Genomic DNA, 20228 nt, shown 5'->3' on the forward strand with positions numbered 1-20228 from the left:
GCGGGAATCCGGTCTTCCCTCCCCACACACCCCTGCCTGGACCAAAGCTGCTCTACTGTTATCTGCCTGACACTCTGAACAAAGGTTCCTCAGTTTTAAAAAACTGAAGTTTGAAAACTACAACTTTAAGGCAAGGTTCTTATGAATTAATCTGCTGTCACTGGGCTGTACCTTCACTTCCTGATTAACTCTTGGATAGGCCTAGGTTCCCAGGCCTTATCTTGAGGATGGGTTCTGACAGACCCTCTAAGGCAGCAAAAGCACCAGGAATGACAAGGAACACAATAAAACGCAAGAGGGAGGGGATATGGGGATATATGTTTATGTATAGCTGATTCACTCTGTTATAAAGCAGAAACTAACACACCATTGTAAAGCAATTATACTCCAATAAAGATGTTAAAATAAATAAATAAATAAATAAATGCCTTTATATAACATACTATAAAATGTGGCCATTCATCAGATGTCCACTGTACACCGAAAAGCACTCATGGGATGACTGATATAAAATCCCGTGAAACGATACCCAAGAGACCGCGGTCTCTGGGACAATCCCTCTTCTTAGTCAATTCTGAGGGTTGGAAGGAGAGACTCCTTTATAAAGCACTGACATTACTGTGCAAGACCCATGTCACCAACACAGTGTAATTCCACTTAAAGTGCGGGGTAGGTTTTGCTAGAAACCAGCTCATGGTTTTAGAGTCAGATCGGGTACTCTAAGGATGGCACCTGGACAAGTTTTTAATTCTCTGCACTAAAATATGGGTAAAATAGAGGTAACCAGATGCTAGTTCATTCGCCCTGAGGAATGTGGTTGAGGTCCATCTATAATAGCAATTTTCAATGGTCACAAAGAGGCTGCAGAAGCACCCATTCTCCACTACTCGCCGTGCAGGGGCCAGGCACAGCCCATGAGGAAAGGGGGCAGCCCCAGGGCTTTTGAGCTTGTGTATGTGGGAAGCCTGATGTACCTTCCTGTCACTTTGACAACAGCAAGGCACAGTACAGTGGCCCAGGAAGATCACCGGGCTCGCTGTGTGAAGTCAGGAGCCCTCGGCCGGGCAGCCCGACACCCTCTGTGGTTTAAAGCTCGTTCCATACACCTCAGAAGGATGCTCTTTCTTTTGGACAGTCAGGGCTGTCCATGGAGCTCTCTATCTCAGTTCCAGGATTGGGCCCAGAAAGTTTCAGCAATTCTTCTTCTTAGGACATGTTTAAAAAACCAGGGGCCTTAGAAAACCAAAGCATCCAGGAGAAGCATCACTGGCGGGCAGGGGCTCCTGGGGCATCGGGAGAGACGACGGCCCTTACAGTTCATTGGTGCAGTTTGCCGGCTTATCCATCCTGTGCCCTTCCTTAAGCAGCTTAAAAAGTTCCTCCACGGGAATCCCTGGGTAGGGCGAGCCCCCTAAAGTGAAGATCTCCCACATTAACACCCCGAAGGACCAGCTGCAAAGAAGGGAGAAAGCGGCATTAGTAATGCATCTCAATCACAGAAACCTAATCACGCCCAGTTAAGAAAATTAACGCCCACTTACTTCTTACATTCAAAGACAACTGACCGGGGCCCTCCTACAGTTCATCCAACTTGCCCCTTCCTGCCCCCAAAGAGCATCCCCGGATGACAACGAGAGGCTATTCCGATGGAATTTTCCATCAACAGACAAGTGATACGTAAACCACCACTCTTTTGGGGGGCAGAGGGGAGGGTGGAGATTGGGGTCTTTTTTCCTCCTTCCATCATTCTCAAATAAAACTCTCTGTCTTAAGGCAAGTGTTATAAACATGAACTTCGAAACTGCAAAGCCCTTTATGCTCCTGTCCAGCTCTGCCGCCGGCCTATGTGCCTGACCCCAGGGCTGTGACCTACAGTATGAGCAGTTGACAGAATAAGGCCAGCATGCTAATTCTGAGAGGTAACAGCTGCCCAAGGTGGCCAGTGGACCATCTGAGGGCACAGAAGTTTTCCGAATTACTAAGGTCATGAAGGGAGTTAGCGCCGGGCTGGGATTAGGATGGAGGAGCCCTGTGCCCCAGACAAACTTCATACGAAAGAAAGCGAAAACATCTCACGGGGCACAATTTATACCTGACCGTGCAGAGACACACAGTTGGATCCGCAGCCTTGTTCAAGAGACTCACAGTTCCTGAGCTGATCAGGCCGAGAATCCTGCAACTATCTATGTCACTGGAAATACACCCTCACTGATTCTGTTGAGTTTCAGAAATGAAACCGCCTTTGGTTTTGTGCAGAGCGAGAAGAGCAGCACAATCCAGGCCGTGTGCTCACTGCAGAACCGGGAATCGTAACACTTTCCTTCTAGGACTGCTGAAGAGGACCAGTGGCTATAGCATGGGATCCATGCCTGCCCCAGAAATCTTCCCACCCACACAAACAAGAATAGCTCAACTGATTTTTTAATTCATAGGAACTTGCAAAAAATAGAACAGAGAGAGATCCTCTGTACCTTTCACCCAGTTTCTCACAATGGTAACATCTTTCGACCACATTTCCAAAGCTGGAATTCGAAAATACCAGTTGGAGCCTGGCCCTAATAATAGTTTTAAGTGTATCACAATAGAAATACTGTATAGTTTGCACTCTATTTCTGTAACATTATCAAGGATGCTACGACGAGATCAGAATTTTTTCAAAGGATAAACAGGGAGCGGGCCCTGTCGAGATCATCCTAGTGGACCGTGTCCCAACCAGCTTTCCCCTGTGAGGACAAACCTAGGATGGGGAAAACATGACAAACTACTCTCAAGTAGGAAAGGTTTAAGGGCGCGAAGAACATGCCAACAGCTTGGCAAATTAGATAGCAGCTTTGTACTTGCACATCCGTGAATTAGTTCAAGGGGGAGAACTTCCGCTCTGGCAGGAGCAGGTTAGCGGTTCCACCTCCTGTGCGCTTTGAAGCCGGGCAGATTAGTAACAGAGCATTGGTTACCAGCCTACCATAAAATCCATCCTTTCTAAGGCCAGCTCCTGCACCTTCTCTGCATGTGTGAAATGCAGCGGGGACCAAAGAATGAAGGAAGGCAAAGAATGTATGAGATTTTTACAGCTCAGCCCGAGGGAAAAGGCAGAGACAAGGGAATTACTTACACATCACTCTGATGGGTGTACACTCTATCGAAAAGGGCTTCGGGAGCCATCCACTTGACTGGAAGTCGGCCCTGCAAGTGTAGAAGAAATGTAAAAACCAATATATTGAAACCGATTCATTTTAGCAGGTTCAACCGGGCTGTGCCCTGTTTATCTTAAGAGCTGACACTCTAATGGTTTTTGCTGGACAGTCATTAGCGCAGAAATAAGCTCCAACTGGGACTACACAGAGCGTGAGAGATGCACAGATTTGGACACGTGAATAAAATGTCGTGTCCTTGGGTTCTCATCATCATCTATCTCCCTAGCAGGCCCTGACCAACTCCTAGGTGAAAATTAACCCAGAAACTCCCAGGCTCTAACCTTTGCTAGGAAAGGTCTTGACAAGGAGCCTTACGAAGGTTCTTGCTGCTGACTACTCTGTATATAAGACTGGTTCACATTTACCAAGAGTATCTTAACTGTAGTCTAAACTTGCTTACTGAGAAGTTCATAAAGAGTAAGGCAGAAGAACAGGAGTAAAAAGGCATTGGTCCTTCTAGCTCTGAGCAACATCTCTCACCTGGAACATCCCGTGCCACCTCTCCACCCCTTCCCACTTCATCACTGCCACAACTTACGTTTGTGGTCTTTTTGTAGTAGTCTATATTGTTGATATCTCTGGCCAGTCCGAAGTCAGCTATTTTCATCACATTGTTTTCTGTTACCAAAACATTTCTGGCAGCTAAATCTCGATGAATGCACTGAAATCGACAAAGAACGCATTTCAAAACGCTACAAGAATAAAAAGGTAACATACGCGCTTCTTATGATGCAGAGAGAAAATACATCTTACATCAAAAATTGGTATTTCTTTTCTAATTAAAATAAAAGAACAAGGCCCCAACTATTTCAAAGAGCAAAGGTAGATAAGGAAACACATGCCCTTTTATCTGCAGCTGACTGGTATCCTTCGTATTATGAACAGCTAAATGACCTCTTTTTTTTTTTTTTCTTTTTTTTGCGGTACGTGGGCCTCTCACTGCTGTGGCCTCTCCCGTTGCGGAGCACAGGCTCCGGACGCGCAGGCTCAGCGGCCATGGCTCACAGGCCCAGCCGCTCCGCGGCATGTGGGATCTTCCCGGACCGGGGCACGAACCCGCGCCCCCTGCATCGGCAGGCGGACTCTCAACCACTGCGCCACCAGGGAAGCCCTAAATGACCTCTTTTAATGCCACAATTATTCCCCCTCTGCAGTTCTGGACACTTCTGCTTTCTTGCTCATTTTTGAAATTGTCCCCCCGCTGAGTTCTAAACCCATCCCTTCTCTTAGCTCACTCTTTCTCTCTCCCCGATCCCTCAGATTCCTTGGCTTTAGCTTCTCTCTCCCTCAAAATAGAGGACCTGTCCCATTACTTTTGTATATTTCCACATATCCACATGGCTTCCATTCTTAGATACATACAGAAGATCTGCAAATCCCTATCTCTAACCTGACCTCTCTCCTGGGATCCAGATTCTCATTTTCAATAGGACATTTCCACATTGACATCCCTTTGGCACCTTTAAATTCAAGGTCTCTACTCTATTCTCATTTTCTTGGTCTTTTTCGTATACACCTGAGATATATACAGCAGAATTCTTTACACACTCCTCCCAAGTTCTTTTGATTTCAACCCCCAAATGCCTCTCCAATTTGTCCACCCGGCTCCGTTCCCACTGCTAAGCCCTTAGTTCAGGGTCTCATCACCCTTCCAACAGGTCTCCGTGTTCAAACTCAGCACTATTGCATCTTCTCTGCTTCCCTCAAATTATGTTTCTCAAGGAGCTGATCACATCTGTTCCAGGCTTATACGAAGGCCAATGCCTGTCTATTCATATTCTCTGTCCAGTTCTCACCCAACACCTGGTCCCCACACGGGGCGCAACCCGTGTCTGCCACAAACACGGGGGCCAGATGCTGAGATGCTCGCTACAGGGCAGCTGATTTATGGTTCCGATACTAACTCTTTGGTCTCAGAAAGCTCTAGTCATTATAACTTCTATGTTCCCTTTCTACAAATGATACGTTTTTGTAAGCTGTTAAAAGTGTTTTAGCTGCACTTTAATACACCAAGATTTTACCAGGATACATGGTAATTAGGGTCCCAAATCATCACCTCCTAGTTTTGGAAATGGTAAGGTATAAAGAAGTGAACAAACATCCCTAACAAACATTTTTACACAGGTTCTAGGCAAAGGCTAACTATTATATGAAGGAGAGAGTCTTACCAACCGATCTGACACGGGTGAAATGGGGCTGATTTGACATTGATACTCCGCAACATGGCCCATTGAAAAAGGAGCAGACCAAACTCTCTCTGAAGAATAAATGGGGGATCATTTTTTTCTGCCCACCCTCCAACTATTTCTTGTTTTTAATCTGCTTCTGTGGCCCCCTGGATGGGCCAAGATCATTGAAGGGACGGCAGGAGAGCCCCACAGGCATGCCTGTGCCCGGCCAGAATGGAAGCAGGAAATGTGAGAGCTCCCAGAAGCTGCCCAGGGATCCAGCTGGGGCGGGAGCTGTGTTCCTGGTTTTGGAGGCCTCTTCAAATTGAACTTCCAAGCCCTGGGCCAAACTCTCCCAGTGGTGTGCTCCCTGCCGACACAACTCTGTGAGTCTGGCAAGCTGTGTGGTCAGAAGAATCTGACTCCCTGTGCGTGGGGCTCTGACCACACATAAGGGCTCAACTCAAGAGTCACTACGACGGCGACCCCCATTTTCTCCATGAGAGCCAGAACTCAGCACCAAACTTCCCGCATCCCAGGGTGCTAGGAAACACCAAAGCCCACCCTCTGGGCTGAACAAGAAGAGACTTGGAACCAATACCAAGAAAAAGAAAATAATCAAAGTCAAGCCAAATTCCCATCATCTGCAGAAATCTGAGTTATTCTCCAGTGCAAAGAGCTGACCATTTTACATAACTAGGGCTCTCGGACTGTTTGGTGTTCCATTTCTTCAATAAACAAAGGTCAACGGGTCGCTAAGGGAGGGAAAACTAACACCTCTATGACCCTGACAGTGTGCTGGGTGCCTCTGCACAGCTGATCACATTAAATTCCCATAGCAACCTATGAGATGGGTATTATTATAGCCATTTTACAGATGGGGAAGTTAGAGCTTCCTAAAAAAAGAAAAGCCAAACAAACAAAAACAAAAACAGCTGCTCAAATTTAACACCTGGGAGGTTTAACTGGCCTTAGGATTTTGTAAAAAAGAAAAATTAGTGTACTTTGCACTGAAAATAGAAAGGCTTCCATAACTGGTAGAAGGCTCAAATCCCACATCACCTAATTGTATTACTGTACACATCATGGAGTTTCTTAACTTGTCGACCCCCAGCGTCCCCAGGTCGAGGGCAGGACTGCAGGTTCATCTCTACATTCCCAGCACAGAACCTGACCCAGTAAACGTCCATGGAGCTGAATTCCTAATTACACTCCATCAGCAATGAACCAGATGTCTCACCCAACAGTTCCTCAGGCGGGTCTCTAACAAACTTATCGCCATCCACTGGGAGGGAATGGGTGTGACGGGGCTGACCTGTCCCCTGCTTCTTCATTTTCCACTGTCAGGAATAAGCCCTCCATTTTTGGAAGCATGTTCCACTCAGGGGACCGTTCTTAAGCTTGGTCTAGAACCTGCTTCAAACCTGTTCTAGGTCCTTAATTGCCGGTTGCCTTCAGCAAAGAGCTTTGGAAACACAACTACAAAGCCTTAGGAAGCAGGACTCTGTCCCCTCTACCCCACCCTGGGTTAGCAAACAAAGCCCCAACACAGGGCATCTCAATGGTCCTCTTCTCGGTCCAGGGAGGCAGGGAATACCTGAGAGCAGGATAGGTGGGTAGAGAACAAAAAGGCCAGGTCTGGGACCAGCCACTTTACTCTCCAGGCTGACGAGTCCCCAACTCAGAAATTAGGACAGTGACTCCCTCATACCTGGGCTCAAAGCTTTCCTGGCACTTCCAAACACTCCCCTGCATCCTTATCCATAAGATGGGGATTTAAACACACCTGTTTCTGTGTTGTTCTGGGGTTATGGACGATACTGTATGTAAAATGCTTGCTCCATGCCTGGCAGACATTAAGCTCTCACAAAGTGGTAGTGATTAGTAATAATGATAATTATTATTATTACAATACTATTAATAAGGGCATTTTCAGTTTGTCATTCTAAAATGTATCCTTTTCCCCATTTTGCCAAGTTCACCTGATTCTTAGTTCTCTCCCCACCACACCAAGCAGCTTCAAGGCAGGAAGGATCTCGTCCTCGGCGGTATGGGGGGGACCCACCACTGCTCCACAAGCCAGACTCCACCAGCTCCTTTCTCCTATTCCACCTTCCTGAGACTCCTCCCGGGGCCTCTGTGAACCACATTCTGGGTTCCCTCCTCCCTCTCTGACCCTCTCTGACCATGTCTCCTCCGTCTTTTCCTGTGCTTTCAGCCCATCTCTAGATTTGAGAGTTTTCTCAGGGTTTGACTCCAGGCTTCTGTTCCCCCTCTTCTCTGTCTCTCCCCAACCTCCCCACCCAAGGAGAACCCATCCATTCCCATGGCTTGAAACTACCCTTCCTTCACTGGCTCCGGCGTCTAGCCCAGCCTTCAGAGCTGAGCCTCAGCCCGCAGCTTCCCGGTCGACACCTGCCCTCGAGTGACCCTCAGACATGTTCAAAACGTACCTTGGATTTCCCGCCAGAACCTATTCCTGCCACCACCCCATGCCCCCATCTTCCTCATCCCGATGAAGCTGCACCACCATCCAGTTTCTCAAGCTGGAAACCCAGGAGTCAGCCTTGATCCCTCCTCTTCTCCCTCCTATAGCTACTCAATCCCTTAGCTGTCCTGATAGCAAAATATATCCCAAAGCAACCTACTTCCCTCGTGTCTATCGGGGCCAATAAACCTCAGCCCAAACCATGGTCCCAGGAGCCGCTTTACAGCTCAAACCTGATCAAAATCACTCCCCTTCGGTGGCTTCCCCAGAGCCCAGAGCACAGGGCAGAGTCAGATGCCCTAGAGGCTCCACACGGCCCGTCCCTCTGCGGGAGGGCTTGCCCTTCACCTCCCCCTGCAACATCCCAAGTCCCCCTGCTCCTGACCTCACACCGTCGGTTTCCTCCACAGCACGGTTCTCAGCCTTTCACATACTTATTTTATGCCCACATTTATTGTTGATTTCACCTGCTGCCCCCCATAGTTCCTGCCCCAAGAGGCCAAGGACTGTGTCCATCCTGGTCACCTGACCCGGGATACCAGGCACCCGAATCAGGAACGCTCAGGAATATTCGTTGAAGGATTAATAAAATGACCAGGCCAGTCTCCCACCACTTTGGATTAGTAGCAGTGCCCTGCTGAGTCCAAAAAATCCTTCCTCCCTCTCCCACACCAGGAGGACAGAGGGCGACCAGGACCAGAGGCTCAGGACAGGCAGCCTGCGGACAGGCTGCCTCCGCAGGGTTTTATTTAGCAATAGTTCCAAGCTACAGAAAAGGCGAAAGAGAACAACAGCTATCCGGGTTTGCCAGATTCATTGTTACGCCTCCTTGCTCTCTCTTTCTCTCTATACCCAGCCTCCCTGCACACACACACACACACACACACACACACACACACACACACACACACACACACGTTTTATGGCTGAACCACTTAAAAGTGAACTGCAGACCTCATTAGCACATACCTCCCACCTTACACAAGGCCTCTATCACCACCCCCAAATTTAACATTGAAACAGTCACATTATCTACTATCCTATCAATTTCACATTTCAATTGTTCATAAATGTCCTTTATAAAAGCGGCAGCCCCACCTCCCATCCAGAACACGATCCCTTCCGGGATCACACACGTACATTCAGTTGTCACGTCTCTTAAGCCTCCTTTAATCTGGAACCATCGCCCCAGCATTTTTTGTCTTTTGGGACACTGACATTTTGAAGCAATGTCTCGTCAAATGTCCCACATTCTAGATCTGATTGTTTTTTCCTGCCAAAGACTTGTCAGCTGGCAAAGTCCGCTGTGCACACGCACATGTACACAGTCGCACAACCCTGTTTCGGTTTCCTAAAATCTATACTTTGGGACATCTTACAGGAAGAAAAAGGCTCTGAAAAATCTTCAACTCTGGACTCTCTTGAAAATAAAAAAACAAAAAACAGAACATGTGGTGGCTCTGGCCGTGTTCCCACATGGCTACAGACAGCAGGGGCTGAGGTGCAGCCACCGGTCCCCAAATCCCTACTCGGTGTGATGTGACAGGGGCTGCCTCGCTCACTCATGTGACTGGCATGGCCAGGACCCAGCCCAGGCCACAAGGGGACAGACGGTCCACGCCCACCAGAGGCTCTTACTTCATTGGGGACCAGAGGAATCCCTGATGCTGCATTAAGCTTCAGCGCGGTTAGGAGCTGACCCACCTCTGCCCCAGAAGGTAGGTCTGTACTTCCCCCCAGGCGTGGGCCAGGGAAGGGTGTCTTGGGCTGTCCAAAATACCCCAGGGGATATCTGGGCACCTGTCTAACTGCTTTCACAATAACTCAGATGTTTCAAGTCCACTGCATGTGGCATGATCGGAATACAGGCGATTCACCTCAGGGGACCTGGCCAGCTTCTAACCGCAGAGGGTCACCCCGCCAACGAGACAAAATAAATCCAGCGGATACGCAGCACTCGATGTTACCGAAATACCCCTTCATTTGATCTTTGTTCTTAGACTATTTAACGTCATTTCAAACTCAAAACCATGAAGACAACACCCGAAGTTCACGTCCAAAGACTCAATAACCACGAAACAAAGCCAAAAAATCCTCAGAATTAAAGGCAGCGCCCCCCCTAACCCAACTGCTGTCCACCTGGAGAGCCGACTCCCCGGCAGACCACAGCCAGCCGTGCCTGCGAAAAGAGACATCCCTTCTGCTCATCTCTGTGGTGTCACTGCTGGTTTACGAGGCTTTGGCTTTTAAAGAGTTCATTAAACCCCAATGTGGATAATGCAAGACACAGTCTCCAGGTCGTACAAGACAGGCGAGGGCTTGATTCAGCAAATGAGCACGTCCCAATGGTCTGTTTTCTTCAAAGACATTTTTCACTGGAATCCACCCAACCAAGGAGAATGGGAAGGACTCACTTTTTGGGAAGCCAAGTACTCCATGCCCCGGGCCAGCTGGTAGGTGCATGACACCAAGTCCTTGAAGGTCATCTGCTCCTCGGGAACGCGGGTGATGTCATAGGAGTACTCCATCCCGGGCGGCCTCCGGGCTCGGAGGTATTCCCGGAGGTTGCCCTTTGAGGCGTATTCGACTATGACATAGAGCGGCCCTGTGGATGAGAACACAAGTTGGAGAGGCAGGGAAGCCCGGATCTGCCCTGGGGCAGCTCAGCAAAGGAGTTTTACTTATTACAACCCAGTGCTTTATCATTTTTTTAAAAAAATTTAAACATACAGAAAGCACACACAGAACACCTGCATTCTAATCTCCCCCAAATGACAACCGACGCCTGGTCGAGATAGACTCAACAGTCTTTGAGAAATAAAACAGCGATACTACAGTGAGTGCCCTTTCCCTGTTTCGCCCAGCCTCTCACCTGCGCCCTCTTGGAAAGCAACAGCTACCATAAATTTGGTCCTTGTAGTGCATTTTAACTATTTTACAGATACCTATGTATCAATAAACAACGTATTATTTTTAATCACATCAATGAGTAATAAAGACGTAGCTTTGCACCATTTTTCCCCCCACATATTACCTTTCTGGAAGCCAGTCAGGCTGACAAAAATAGATCTAGATCATTCCTTTTAACAGTTACATAGATTCTATCATATAAATATGCCACATTTATTTCTCCATCCCCCTATGGGTTGTTTCCGGGTTTGGGCCATTGCAAACAGTGTGCAGTGAGCACTGCTATGCACATCTCTGTATATATGCAATAACTTCCCCATGGTATAGACGAGCCTGTTTCTGCGTGTAAATGTTACTGGCACACAACGTGGCCCATTCACTTCTGTACTGTCTGTGGCAGCTTTCTCACTGTGGCAGCAGAGGTGGGTAGTTGTCACAAATTCGAAAATATTTATCATCACCCTTTACAGAAAAAGTCTCCTGACTCCTGGTATAGACCTCAAAGGGAAATTGCTGAGGCAAAGACAGGCATTTTCAAGTTTATTAATTATTATCAAACTGATTCGCAAAGTGCCACAGATCATCCGCGAGAGAAGTCAGGGGTCTCGCTCCCCTGAGGAGGATAATGTGCCCCTTCCTATCTGTCTCCCCTCTTTCAGGCCACTCGTGGGAGCTCAGCCACCTGGTACCCATAACAAGACATGGGTTCCTCAATCCCCACTTTAAGGGAAGAACTTGTCAACCAAAATGCAGGATCTTATTTGGAGAAATCTCTCTTAGCACTTACAAAACGAAAACATAAGGAGGCTGCCTTTTCCAAAAACCCTCCAGGTTATACCCTAAAAACAGGAGGACGCTATAGGCCTTCCCATCCAGAGTCGCCCAATGCCCACCTTCCCGCCCCCAGAACCCAGGCACAGTCATAACATCTTCTTTGTGTTCGTGGCCAGGAACACTTCCTGACGGGTTTTGTTATTTTGGGTTTTTTTGGCCACACTACATGGCTTGTGGGATTTTACTAATTTTTTTACTTATTTACTTTCATTTATTTATTTTTGGCTGTGTTGTGTCTTCGTTGCTGTGCGCGGGCTTTGTCTAGTTGTGGTGAGCAGGGGCTGCTCTTCATTGCGGTGTGCAGGCTTCTCCTCGCGGTAGCTTCTGTTGTTGCGGAGCACGGGCTCTAGGCACGAGGGCTTCAGTAGTTGTGGCACGTGGGCTCAGTAGTTGTGGCTCACGGGCTCTAGAGCACAGGCTCAGTAGTTGTGGCACACGGGCTTAGTTGCTCCGCGCGGCATGTGGGATCTTCCCGGACCAGGGCTGGAACCCGTGTCCCCTGCATTGGCAGGTGGATTCTTAACCACTGTGCCAGCAGGGAAGTCCCAGCTTGTGGGATCTTAGTTCCCTGACCAGGGATTGAACCCAGGCCCTAGGCAGTGAGAGTTCAGAGTCTTAACCACTGGACCACCAGGGAATTCCCCCTGAGGGGGTTTTTAAGAAAAACTTTAAGCATGCACTTGAGAGGCCCTAGGAGCAGGATCTAAGAGTCCATCCATTTTTAAAACGACGCTGACATTGAACCCTGGGTTATGTGGATAAAAGCTCTTTCTCCTCCTACTCACCATCCTGAGTACAGGCTCCGAGGAGATTTATGATATTTTTGTGTTTCCCAATCATCTTCATCATCTCCATCTCTGACACCAGATCAGAAAGGTCCTTCTCTGTGGCATCATCTAGGAACATTAGGTAAATTACAGATCAGTTTCCTCTAACCCCTCGGTTGCTACCATTAGCTGATGAAAATTTGGTTGAAACAGCATGACAGTCAATTTTAGAACCAGAAAAACTTTCCAAATCATCTTACTGGTGAAGGGGGAAGGGCCCAGCACTGCCCTGCTCCGTGTCGAATAGCTAATTTGGGGTCAATAGGGTCAAAAGTCAGAACAAATATATAGGCCTTGGATGCCAAGGCCAAATCTTTTCCAGCAAACCTCACAAACGAGGGGGCATTTTTCTCTATCGTGAAATAATTCTATCCTCTGGCAGACCTAAGGTACCTGAGAAAATCACATCAAAATTCATGGGGCCTGAAAGCAACTGTGAGGACTTCCGGGAAGGAAGAGGGAGAGGAGTTTGGGAGCGTTTCACATCACTTCAGACTTTCTCTGCACCACGTGCTGCTAAGCTGAGCCCTCGCAGCCCACAGAGCATTCACAGCTGGATTCAGAGGAAACCCTGTACTGAGGACAAAAGTGCGTGTGTGCACGTGCACCTTGAGGGGGCAAAGGTCCACGCCTTCTACGGGCTTCCAGAGGGGCTGGGATTCCCCTCCTAAAAAATTAAGGTTTTAAAAACCTCTGCTCCATAATTTCAAGCAAGAATGGCTTAGGTTCTGCATACACAGGCTCACAGTTAGCTTCCCAAAAGTGGCAAGATTCTTCTCCAGGTATCCCCCTTTGAGCTAATTCAATATGGGGAAATCTGGGCTTACTATAAAAAATGAGGTACGGGCATGGATAGAAGCCATGCTGCATAAAGCTTTTTAGCTTCACAAAAGGAAGAGCAACACAATTGCCTGGAGTGTAAAGTCCACGCAGACTCATGTGGAGGACTGAGCGCCTGCCCCTCGGCTACAGAGGCTCCACTGCGGTGACACTGTGGGGTCTCCTCTAAGCTCTGAGCCACCCACTGGCTGTAAACATGGCCACGTCATAAGGGCTCTGTGGCTAAGGTCCTTCTCCATCCTAAGGAAAGGCCAGCCTTGAAATAACCAGAGAAAGAGAACTCCCAGACCTCCTCCCCCTGAGCTCCGTAAACCGAATCAGAAGCTCTGTCCACAGAGACCGGGAGCCTGGGCCTTCCACATACTCGGCCCTGGTACACGGCCAGGGGCTGTCGGGGCGGCCGGTGGGAGCCCACAGCTCTCTGCACCTGCCACTCGGCAAGGCAAAGGCACAGGAGGCAGTCCCAGGCCATGCAGGATGCAGGCAGAGGGCTGGCTGCCTCTGTTGGTGGAGCTGAGACATGCAGGGTGGGAGAACGTAGTCCTCCCAAGCATCGCACCCCAAAGTGGGGAGCAGCTCAAAACACCCTAGTATGCCTTGGGAGCCATTCAGATCCATAGCTAAAAAAACAAACAGAAAGAAAACACCCAACACCTTTCTGACTATTTCCACCTTGCTCCCTCCCCTCAGGGAGAGACGTGGTGACTATCCCACAAAAACCCACGAAAGAAAGAAAAAGCCTAGCCCCCGGGGCGTCCACAATGCGTGAGGCCCCCCATGTCCTGAGAACAGACCTCTCTCCTCCGGGACACGTGGGAAAAACTCAGCTTGGGGTGTCCTTTCTGAGATGCCTACAATGGGAATTATAAGGCAACCATTCCCTATAACTCCTCTCATGAAAGAACACCGTGGGAGGATGAAGTTAATGGTTAAAAGTTCTTTAAGCTCCTTGGACGCAGGCATGAAGCAGGGTTGGAAGGTTAATGCAGAGACATTCAGGCTCCCACGAACGCCACTCGACGTTTACATCCCTGGGTAACGGCTCACACGTCCCAGAAAGCTCTAGACCAGCACCAATCCGGTGAGTCCCCTTTCAGCTTCCCAAGCGACTCCCACAGACAACGTCATTCCTGCTTTGTTCCTCCTGCAAAGGAGTAAGTGTGTCCTCCTCTCCCTGAGCCTCCTTTCTCCCTCTAAAACGGCCAATTTTCCTTCATTTGTAAATTAAGGTTTGCGTCCTGAATCCGACATACCAATACTCATCTAAATTAATCAATTCTACGTGAATCGATACTTTCTAAGCACGTACAAATATAAAGGGAATTAGGCTGCCAGTTTCCAATATAACTGGCTTTTCTTTTTTATAAGTGCACACAGCTCAAGATAAATAGTCTGTCCAAGATGCTGATTTATACTGAAAACTTCTCAACCCCTAGGTCAACTATGTGCTCTCTAACCCCCTGCCATGATAGAGTTCACATGCCACAAAAGGAACATTCTTGATAAGGCGCCCTCACTCCTCCCTTCCCCCACCCTCCCCACCTCCGCCCCACTCACCTTTCAACATCTTCACGGCCACAGTGACTGCTTCCTTGGGCTTCTCTTTGTCAATTCCCACTGCTTCAGCCATGACCACTTGCCCAAAGCAACCTTCTCCCAGGGGTTTGCCCAGCGTCAGCCTAAATGTGTAAAGAGAGGATTAGCAAACAGCATCTGGTGTAGCGAGGGAAATTCCTGAACTCAATATAAAAATCTTTCAGCGGCTTACAAAAGCATGGAGCATTTATCATATGGAACTAATGAGACTTGGGGTACACATGCGCTTGAGTATTTTCTTAGTGACGTTTTGGAGAATGTCAATTACTGCTGGAACAGCTATTGAATTTCACATTTGTATTCTCGATTTATTTTCTTTATGGACGGTATCGTTGCAAGCGAGGTGGTCAGCCTTGCTAAGTGCTAAAAACGAGGAGCTTTTGATCTTGAGCCTATCGAATTTTCATCATTTAGAATATCTCAAAGAAAACCATTAAAGCTGTTATTTTTTGTCTCTGTGATGTCTTTAAAAATCGCTATTATTCGAAAACCAATGGATTTTACGGTCACATTCTGGGCCAAGTTACAAGATATGAATCTTAAACGCATTTCAAGGAATCTCTATTTTTTCATTAAAGGAAAAAGGAAATGCTAGAAATTGGGGCAATTTTTTTTTTGACATAATAGTTTAGAAATCCTTATGACTACCCAAAATTAACAATGAAGAAATCCAAAGTGATCACAACAAACTTAATTTCTAAGCTCAGAAGCTCTACATACATCATACTAATAGCCATATAGACTCCTTGGGCGTTCCAGAAACCAACTGAATGGAAGAGACTTTGGAACACTTATGAATGTGGTTTTTTCATCTAAGCATAACACAGCAAAGTACCAAGCTGCCACTAGTAAGCAGTATTTTTGGTAAGTACGCAATGGTTTGCAAAAGTCACAGCAAAGACCGAGGGCAATGTGTGCTATGCTGAGGTCATTCCCTTTCTATCCTGAGCTAAAATTAAATTTAATATCTTGGCAGAAAATAAACATTTGCATTGGAAAAATGACTAATTTATGTCCTATTGCCCTGCTGCTACAAGCATAACAATCCCTTCTTTGTATAACGTCTGCCTCCGATCTAATAAACTGCTTCTAAATGGCCTTCATTCATTGGAAATCTGCTCCACCTACGGTTGTGCTAAACACTATTTTGAAATGCTTTGCACTCAGATTTTCCACACTCCGAGTACCCCGGGTGGGAGCTAACAGACAGACTCCCACTGTTGCCAGTGGTGTCACAGGTGGCAAAAACCACAGATTGAACCTGAGAGCTGCAGTTTCTTAAAGTATGATCACAGCTCCCAAACTCAGTCCTATATCCATAGGAATGTGCACATTAACCCACCTACTTGTTTGATCAAACCAGGGAGCTGGGGGGGCTCACGAGAAACACCCCCTTTCCACATTCTACAGGTAAAGAAATCATTCTTTGTTTTTTCTGGTACCTCACTGGTAAGTGTTCAGTAAACAAGTACTGAATGAATGAACAGTACACAAATAAACTGGAAATCATTTCCATTAACACTCTAACAGAATGATATCGGTACAATAATTTGGTTCTAATGTATGCTGCACATTAATAAATGAGCTGTTTATTATTTAAAGTAACGAGCCATTAGAAAACAAAGCTGGTTGGAGCTGTGTGAATCAAAATTACAAGTACCATGGAAGCTCTCTCTCCTTCCAAAGGGAGCACATGATATCCAGACCCTGGAAGAGCTTATCTTTGTATTTCCAAATTTGTGTATGAGTTCCTTCTCCAGTAATTAGACACTTCTCCGACATAATCTCACGGAGATAGTGCAAATGTCAAGACCAATAGGGTTGCTGTACATGAGCAAGTCAAAAGCTTATTCCAGCTGATTTGATGCAGATGTATAGTCAGCGATTTCTACCTTCCATTATTCTCAAGCTGTTTGGACTCTGATTACTACAAGAGAGACCCTGGAAAGGAGCTGACAGCCCTTCAATGACCATCATATTCATTTCAGAAGGCGAGTCTGGGGGCTGGTCCCTAGCTAGAAGATGGAGAGCTGGTACTCCAAGATCTGTCCACTGACTCGATGCCCAGCTCTGCCATCTTGCTGAGATTCGCAGTTCAGATCTCTCAGGTTATGAAGGGAAATGGAAGGAAGGGAAATTCACATGAGCCAAGAACTGTGCTCAGTCCTTGGAGGTCTGTACCATGACCTTCATTTCATAGAAATGAAGTTCAAAGAGAATCAGGGAACTCACACAAGGTTGCCCAGCCACTGGCTGGCAGAGCCGGGATTCCAATCCAGCCCAATAGAATCCAAAGTCCCTGAACTTGAAGCCAGACCAAGAGACACACAGCTCCCAACAATGCCTTCAGCAGAGCCCAGGTGGCCACACTTTGACTGAACATCTGACTGGAACACACCCATATCATCCGATAAGGAAAATACTAGGGACCACAAGAAATTCGATGTCAGGTACCGTATTTGAAGATTTCTAGCCCAATATTATATTAATAACTATTAAAAACAGCAACACTGGGTGAAGATTCTTAAGGCAATTTATATGCTAGACCTAATTTCTCTAAGGAAATGAACTGTAGGACAGACACGTTCTAGGAACCAGAAGTTGGAATGTCAACTCTGTTTTATAAATGGGATAATCCCACTTTGATTCCATTTGACTGGGTTTGAATTATCTAGAAGCTAAAAAAAAAATGCTACCAAGGTACCATTTTGTTTGGGGATCAGCCATGGCTTAGTAGCTCTGTTTTAAAAGAACTATTAAAAAAGAGAGAGAGAGAGAATTAGTTCTTTGTGTCAGCCCAATACCCCCATTTTATACTTCAGCCCCCACCAGCGATGCGCCCCACAGAAGTACTCACTTATCTCTTGGAAACTCCCATTTTGGATCTTCTGGCAGCTCGTACTCAGAGACCCCCGCCAGCATGGGGGTGTCTGCTGTCGAGGAGAGGCGAGTTGTAATCCTCACCAGTGGGGTATTGGAGTTCATGGAGGAGCTGGACTCAGCAGAAACCTGGATACAAAATACAAAGACACAGATGTAATCCTGGCTCTACCTACGAAGGCTGGAAGCTGGCCAGAGCCCTGCCAGCCAGTCAGCTCTTAGAAAGGTGGGAAGGTGAGGGTTGGCCAAAGTCGTGAATTGAGGACCAAAACCCTGGATTCCAACTCCTCTGTCTTCCCATCTATGCAGTATGTGCTAGATTGCATCCAAATTACACGGGCCTAAGGCCAGGTTTCCAAACAACAGTTTTAGAGAGTGCCTGATAAAAAACGTCTTCTTTCTGTCCTAATTCCTCAAGATAATCACTTGAGGACATACAGGCAGACCCCATGGGCTTCATTCTTGCCTTCTTCCCTGTGCCTGTACTGGAGCCCCGGATTATCAATCTCCTGCCTGTAGACCAGCAGGGATGGTGAATCAGTGCTGTGCTTGTGAGATTCCACAAAAACTTCCGGCTCTTCAATCAGCTCTATCTTTTGAAACGTAAGCAGAATACCTCAAGGAACTAGCTCTAGGATTTGAATGTGAAAAGCATTCCAGTAGCTCCACGTGCCTTGACTCAAGGTAACCAGAGACCCAGGCACTGGGGACCACTATCTGCTTCTCCCTAGTCCTTCTGGGAACTGGTTGATGCCCAGGCCATTTGAAGAAAATCAACTGCCTCTTGTCAACTTCAGTTTCAGAAACTAGTGGAAGAGTCAAGGGAAAGAAAAGTACCTCTTTATTCACAATCTCGTGGGAAAGCTCCTCTCCCCCGGGGAAGCCTGCAGGGTTTCACCGAGTTTTCTCATTTACTCTAATCCATTATAGTCTGCATTTGATAAAATGGTTATTTCTTAACTATATCATCTTCCCCGTGCTGGTTTCTGTAAAGGAAAACACCATCGCGGGCTGCCTGACCATCACCTTATTCCAAACCGTGAACAACACTCTGGCCCGAGAGAGCTGGAATCGGGGGTTTGACGTGACCCCTCAAACGTGGTTCTGTCCCCTGCATGACTGCCCACATCAACCCATCTTCCCAGCTCTGCTTACAAACACTTTTTAAATCGAGGTGGCAAGGACCAAGTAAAGATGAACATATTTAATGGGGATGAACTTTCAAGGTGGAGCCTGGACCATTCCCACAGGGAACCAGAAGACTGTACTTTCCTGGGAACGTCCTACTTAAAAAATGTTGATTCTCTCCTTTTTAAACCCAGACTGCCCTTAAAAAGCAGGCAGGAGACCTGAGAAGATGTCGAAGAATGGATTCGGAGGGAATCATTTTAGGAACAGGAAGTTGGTTTTCGTATTAATATCAAGAAGTAGGCAATTTTTAACACAGAATTTCTATTATCTTTTTAAATGTCCATGAAAACATTTCTGAGCCTTTTGAGCAGTCTTTTGTCAAAGGTTGTTATTCCTAAATTTTATTATGCAGACAGTATGATCAATGTTTATTCACCGTGAGCACAGTAAATAATTTTTTTTTTTAAGGAACTGAACAATCATTAATTTTGGAGCTGAGAGGGGCCTCATGAATAGATATGGTTCTAAGAGGCTGAGGCTTCACACCCAAGTGTCTGGGCCACAGAGGCAAAACAGCAGAAGCAAAAAGAAAAAGACGAAAAGCCCGTGGAAACGACCTCCGCAATGTGCTGACCTCAGCTGCAGGGCCCACCAGGAACGTCCTCAAGACCTCGACAGCCTTCACTGACCACATATATATGTCTTGAGCTCCAACTGCAGAGAAGGGTTCAGAAAGATTCAAGGAATAAGTTGGGCGAAAAATAATTCCCCAAATCCTAACGCCCTGCGTCGGTTTTGAGCTATGGATGCAAAAGGAGACTGGTGTTCTCAGAGACAAAAAGGTCTCCCACGTGAAGAAGCAAAAATCACCACTCATTGCAGTGGGAACCGGGCTTGAAGATGACAGCCAAGAAGATTCGGAACAGCAGTCAAAGTCAGCCTGGCAATGAGACAGTTACAAGCCCCAACCAGACGAGGGCTGGCAGATTTCACAGACGAACACCCCCTCCAAGGCCAGCAGCGTAGCCCTCCTTGCTGGACCGCAGGGTGGCCAGAACTGCTATGCATGGTGTGCTGGGATCGTGGTGAGGGAGAAACCCCTGGGGCGGTGATGGGGGGTGCAGCTCTGGGTGAAGAGGCCCGTCTGGCCTTCCCTGCCACGTCCCCGCACATCACACACGGTTGAGGCTTCAGGACACAACGCAGAGGAGTAGCCTTCCCATGGCAAGGTGTGAGGACACGGGCACTGAAAACAAGCCTCAGGAAGGACATATAAGAGCCTTAGCCGTGGTCACCTTTGGGGAGAGAGATTATAGGACGCCGAGGGACGGGGTAGACTATGTCTTATTTCAGAACTTCC

General features: G+C 47.2%; 1 protein-coding gene across 20 annotated transcripts in view; it reads right to left on the reverse strand.

The window, feature by feature from the left end:
* FGFR2 (fibroblast growth factor receptor 2) overlaps positions 1-20228 on the reverse strand; it is a 104356-nt gene that overhangs the window by 5162 nt on the left and 78966 nt on the right. For 10 of the 20 annotated variants that reach the window (XM_033420881.2, XM_033420874.2, XM_033420886.2 and 7 more), the window contains 7 exons: positions 17715-17866; positions 14819-14940; positions 12380-12490; positions 10265-10455; positions 3733-3855; positions 3113-3183; positions 1315-1452 (listed from right to left, as the gene is read on the reverse strand). In XM_033420881.2, the coding sequence (XP_033276772.1) occupies positions 1315-1452; positions 3113-3183; positions 3733-3855; positions 10265-10455; positions 12380-12490; positions 14819-14940; positions 17715-17866 (908 nt within the window). The remainder of the gene's footprint in view (positions 1-1314; positions 1453-3112; positions 3184-3732; positions 3856-10264; positions 10456-12379; positions 12491-14818; positions 14941-17714; positions 17867-20228) is intronic. The other 10 variants (XM_049696483.1, XM_049696494.1, XM_049696490.1 and 7 more) reach the window with 2 other exon arrangements.

This window comes from Orcinus orca, chromosome 14 (genome assembly GCF_937001465.1).
Source record: "Orcinus orca chromosome 14, mOrcOrc1.1, whole genome shotgun sequence".
Taxonomy (NCBI): Eukaryota; Metazoa; Chordata; class Mammalia; order Artiodactyla; family Delphinidae; genus Orcinus; species Orcinus orca.